This window comes from Ricinus communis, chromosome 8, assembly GCF_019578655.1.
Source record: "Ricinus communis isolate WT05 ecotype wild-type chromosome 8, ASM1957865v1, whole genome shotgun sequence".
Lineage (NCBI taxonomy): Eukaryota > Viridiplantae > Streptophyta > Magnoliopsida > Malpighiales > Euphorbiaceae > Ricinus > Ricinus communis.
In genome coordinates this window covers 3,726,811-3,731,681 of record NC_063263.1, presented here as the reverse complement: position 1 = coordinate 3,731,681, position 4,871 = coordinate 3,726,811, and the positions used below count along the sequence as shown (strand labels likewise).

Sequence of the window (4,871 nt, the reverse complement as noted above, 5' to 3'; positions counted from 1 at the left end):
TATCTAATTTAAAAGGGAAGAATATATATAAAAAAGAATACCAAAGGGAAGAATATATATAAAAAAGAATACCAAGTTACTAGATTTGATATAATATTTTAAATTACGTCATTAATTAAAATTTTCATTATGTGTATTCAATTTGTTAAATAAATTTTATATTTTCTTAAGAGATAGAAAAATGCAATTCTAATTTTTGATTTTAAGATATTTATAATTAAATATAATAAAATATCGTATAATATGTGGATAAACAACATGGGATATTTAATTTTGAAGTATAAATGAGAATTTGATATATGAGAATACAAAAAATTAATATTGGATATTCCTGATATAGATGTAAAGAAATTATGAAAAGTAATTAATTTTATAAATCAAGCTGAACGAGTATAGTATGAAAAGATAATATTTATGCCAAAAATATTTAATCACGTAAGATGTTATTAGTTGCCTCATTTATTTAGTTGTTATTTTACATATTAAATATATTATTAATTAATCAAAATTTATACAATAACTTTTTTAAAATAAAAAATTATAGTTTCAATTTTTTAAAATTAAAAAATTTATAATTGAAGTAATAAGTAGTAATCAACATATGAGTATAACGTTTGAGTCACCGGACATGTCTAAAAATAGTTTATTTTTTTAAACTTTAAATAGTGCATATTTATTTTGAATAAATTTTTATGCTATTTCAGCAAGCGTTGGTTTTGCTTTGATTTCAAAATTAGAAATTCTTTTTTTTTCGAGTATATATTTTTATCTGTATAATAAATTAATAAATAAATATTATATTTTTATTAATTTTAAAGATTAAATAATCTCAATTATATAATATCGAAATATATACTTGGTTGATTATAGTACATAGATAAGGAGTTATTTGAATTTGAAGGCATAAACATATGGAGTTGTTATTAGAAGATTGTATCCTTAGTAAGAGGTGAGTCATAGAATCCAAATGACGTACGTGCTAAAAAGAAAAGAGAAAGAGAGCTAATGAATAAAAGAAGAAGAGATAGTTAGCATAACACCAAAATGGGAGACAACCAAATTACTTCAAAAATGTTGTATAAAACTTTTTGAGTAGTCATTTTGTTCCAAAGGTTGATAGAGTAGTTGAGACACGAAAGAATACTTAACCAAAACGAATCAAAGTCCTTACATATTATAAGGTAGTTAGGGTTTTGTACGCCATCTTAGCTCATGCAATATGCTCCTGCCATCATACAAGCCAAATATTATATACCCAAATATTCTAGTTACACATACCTACTAGTTACTTTGTCAATTCACATGACACATTTTGGACCGTTGATGGGTACCCTCAACCAATTGATCTAATGGTCCTAGGTTAATAAATCCTCTTTGCAATACCAAGTTTAGGCATGCACTTCTTTTACAATTAGCATAGCTTAGTCTATTGCTTAATTTTCAAGAAAATAGAAAACGATAAAAAGGTTTATATCTTCCTCATGCAAGCTCTGCAGTTCACCTACCAAAGCAACAGCCAAAGTTCCAGATATAATAAAGTAGAATAAACGTTTTCTGGGAATGATATATAAGGAGGAGGGTTAATCTTGTTATGCTATTTCTTTATTTTCTTTGTTTGAGGAAGCCCCCTAAAGAAGATATAAAATCTGTTTTTTTTTTTTTCTTTTTCTTAAAGCTTCATGTGCCAAGAGTGATGCAGTTAACCATAACTATCATTTGAAGTGTTTTTCTCTTTTGTTTCTTTCTTGGCAAACAGAGATTTTGAAGCTAAGAGGAGATATATACCATTATTAGCCAGGTTTCTTTTCTTTCGTTCTTTGGGTTCTTGTGACTGAGCTAGATAAAGTGTGATCTCTTTAGTATGTTTCGGATAACTGTTTTAGTGTTTGTGATGTAATTCAGTGCGTATTTATTTTTGGCAATAGTTAGCCATATGAAAGTTCAAGTTTCTGATGAATTTATTTGTAGGTATAATTACATCATGAACTTGTTTCGAAATATCATGGAGAGACTGAGGCCTCTTGTTGGATTCAAAGGATGGGACTATTGTGTTCTTTGGATATTGAGCGACGACCAAAGGTTAACAGAAACTTCATTCAATTCTCTCTATCTGTTCAATCTTTTTCTTTCTTTTTGATACACTGGAAGTTCTTAATTAAAGAATAGTAGGATAGCTGTCAGGGTTTGAACTATTACAATAACTCTTTCTTTATGTGTTTCTTCTCGTGGTGTTTGTTCTTGTTTCATAGGTATCTTGAGTGGATGGACTGTTGCTGTGGCGGGACTGAGAACACACAAGTTAATGGTGGAGAGGAACTTCAGTTTCCTGTTTCTTCTGTCCTTCCTTGCAGGGATATCATCTTTCAGCACCCAAGAACTAAATCTTGTGAACTTCTTGCCCGACTTTCTTCTTCAATGCCCCTGGAGTCTGGGTACTTATTATCATTTCATTTTCATTCATTTCCCAGTAATATCATCTTTATGTCAAACGAAGTTTTTAGTTTTCATAACTTGAGTTTTTATAAACAGGATTCATGCACAGGCCTTGATATCAAACGAGCCCAGATGGATAAACTTTTCTAATAACTCGGATTTAAATGTGAGTAATAATTTCATTTATTTCTAATAATTAAAAGAGATCATCAACTAGTTTAAATCTATTTGTAAAACTAGATGGATAAACATTTCTAATAACTCGGATTTAAATGTGAGTAATAATTTCATTTATTTTTAATAAATTAAAAAAGACCATCAACTAGTTCAAATCTATATGAAAAACTAATTAAGAATTTACATGCGGCTTACTTCCACAGGGAACAGTTGGAACTAGGGCTTTGATACCAGTGCCAGGAGGACTACTAGAGTTGTTTGTTACTAAACAAGTAAATAAGTGTTTCCTCTCATCTCCACCTGCCATCTGCATGACCAAACCAGAGTGGCATTGTTCTCTTCTTTGATTCTAAGAGAATGATCTTTTCATACTGCTATAATTTGTATTGGAAAAGCTAATAATTACTTAAGCATTTAATGACTTTACAGGTGTCTGAAGATCAACATGCTATAGATTTTGTAACAACTCAATGTACCATTTTAATGGAGCAAGAAGCCATGATAAGTTCAACCAACATCGATACAGGTTTCGCGGTTAATATGAAGATGATTGGAGAAGAACAATCAAAAGCATATCTAGCCGATCATGACAATATGGAAGAAAAGGATCATACAAATAACAATCAATTCCAGCAGGCACCAATTACTCCAGCATTAGAGAATTTGAATCTTCCATATGATATCTCCGCTGATCGAATTCGTCTTTGTAGTCCTCCAATGAATTTCTTGCAGCAATTTCATTATAGCAATGATCAGGATAACAAAACTAAAAGTAATGATCATATCTTCTTTGAAGAAGCTGCAACGAATTCTTGTAATGGTCTCCAAGATCAAATGGATGCAGCTGCATCGCACAAGATCATGATGATGACTACTAATACAGAAAACATGCACATGAAGTTTATGGAACCTTCATCAGGAAAAAAGGAGCAGCAAGCTAATAATGATAATGACTCGATCAAACACGAGAATGGGAGATCGGACTCCGTCTCTGACTGCAGTAATCAGATTGATGATGAGAATGATGCGAAGTATAGGAGAAGAACTGGAAGAGGTCCTCCAGCTAAAAATCTTAAGGCTGAGAGGAGGAGAAGGAAAAGGCTTAATGGCAGGCTATATGATTTAAGGGCCTTGGTTCCCAAAATTTCAAATGTACTTATCATTCTTGATGTATTACATTTACATGAATATCTCTGTTAGAGTCTTGCATTAATGTTTAAAATTTCTTTCTTGATTTCATCAGCTAAATAAGGCATCCATACTTGGAGATGCAATTGAATTTGTGAAGGAGTTGCAGAAGCAAGCTAAAGAACTTGAAAATGAGCTTGAAGAGCATTCAGATGACGATCAAGGTGTTAAAAATGGCATCCATAATAATATCCCACAAGAAATTTTGAATCAAGATGGAGGTATTGTAAATGGATTTCATGTAGGATCATCAGAAGTAGTTAGCTGCTCCAAACTTAATCACAAGTCAGAAACTAGTCATGACAAGGGACAGCAGATGGAGGTACTTTCAACTGTAGTATATGTGATAGCATAATTAAGTTAATTAATAACTGATATATGCTTTCTTTATATGGAAACTAGTTTCGGTTGATCATTTGAAATGATTGTATAGGTCCAAGTGGAAGTAGCTCAAATAGATGGAAATGAGTTCTTTGTAAAGGTATTTTGTGAGCATAAGGCAGGAGGATTTATGAAACTGATGGAGGCTTTGGATTGTCTTGGGTTAGAAGTTACAAATGCCAATGTAACCAGCTTTAGAGGCCTTGTCTCAAATGTTTTCAAAGTTGAGGTAATATCTTCAACCTATTTAATCATTGTCTTGGAAGCTGATATAAGTTGGTGGAGACGCATGTATATAACCCGAAATGGTAATTTTTAACTTAAAATGATAGAAAAAGGATAGCGAAATGGTGCAAGCAGATTATGTAAGGGAGTCTTTGCTAGAGCTGACAAGAGACGCGCCAAGAGGATGGCCTGAAATGGCAAAAGCTTCAGAGAATGGTAGTGCCATGGACTATCACCATCACCACCACCACATGCACAATGGCCATATCAACTCCAATCACCACCATCTCCACCACCTTCATAGTTGAGCATATACATATATATCTCAGGACAATTAACTTTATGTGGCATTATTCTCCTGAGAATTGTTATATTGACACTTTAATTAACTTGTATTATCTTCTGCCTTCTGTCATACTTGCTGAATGCGTAATCTAAAGCTTTCTGCTTCTTGGAGGTTGCTAATA

The 4,871-nt window shown here is 32.0% G+C and overlaps 1 protein-coding gene across 3 annotated transcripts; it reads left to right on the top strand.

The window, feature by feature from the left end:
* The first annotated feature begins 1,302 nt into the window (after window positions 1-1,302).
* LOC8283679 (transcription factor ABORTED MICROSPORES) lies at window positions 1,303-4,871 on the top strand. Of its 3 annotated transcripts, none has more exons than XM_048377694.1 (10): window positions 1,303-1,359; window positions 1,757-1,798; window positions 1,969-2,079; window positions 2,250-2,432; window positions 2,530-2,599; window positions 2,814-2,882; window positions 3,040-3,762; window positions 3,854-4,120; window positions 4,232-4,408; window positions 4,512-4,871. In XM_048377694.1, exons 3-10 carry the CDS (start codon window positions 1,982-1,984, stop codon window positions 4,710-4,712), a joined length of 1,788 nt encoding a protein of 595 aa, XP_048233651.1. In that variant the 5' UTR covers window positions 1,303-1,359; window positions 1,757-1,798; window positions 1,969-1,981; the 3' UTR covers window positions 4,713-4,871. The 3 variants fall into 3 exon arrangements, with proteins under 3 accessions (XP_048233651.1, XP_002521283.3, XP_048233650.1); XM_002521237.3 differs by lacking the exon at window positions 1,303-1,359 and adding an exon at window positions 1,366-1,538; XM_048377693.1 differs by lacking the exon at window positions 1,303-1,359 and adding an exon at window positions 1,366-1,575.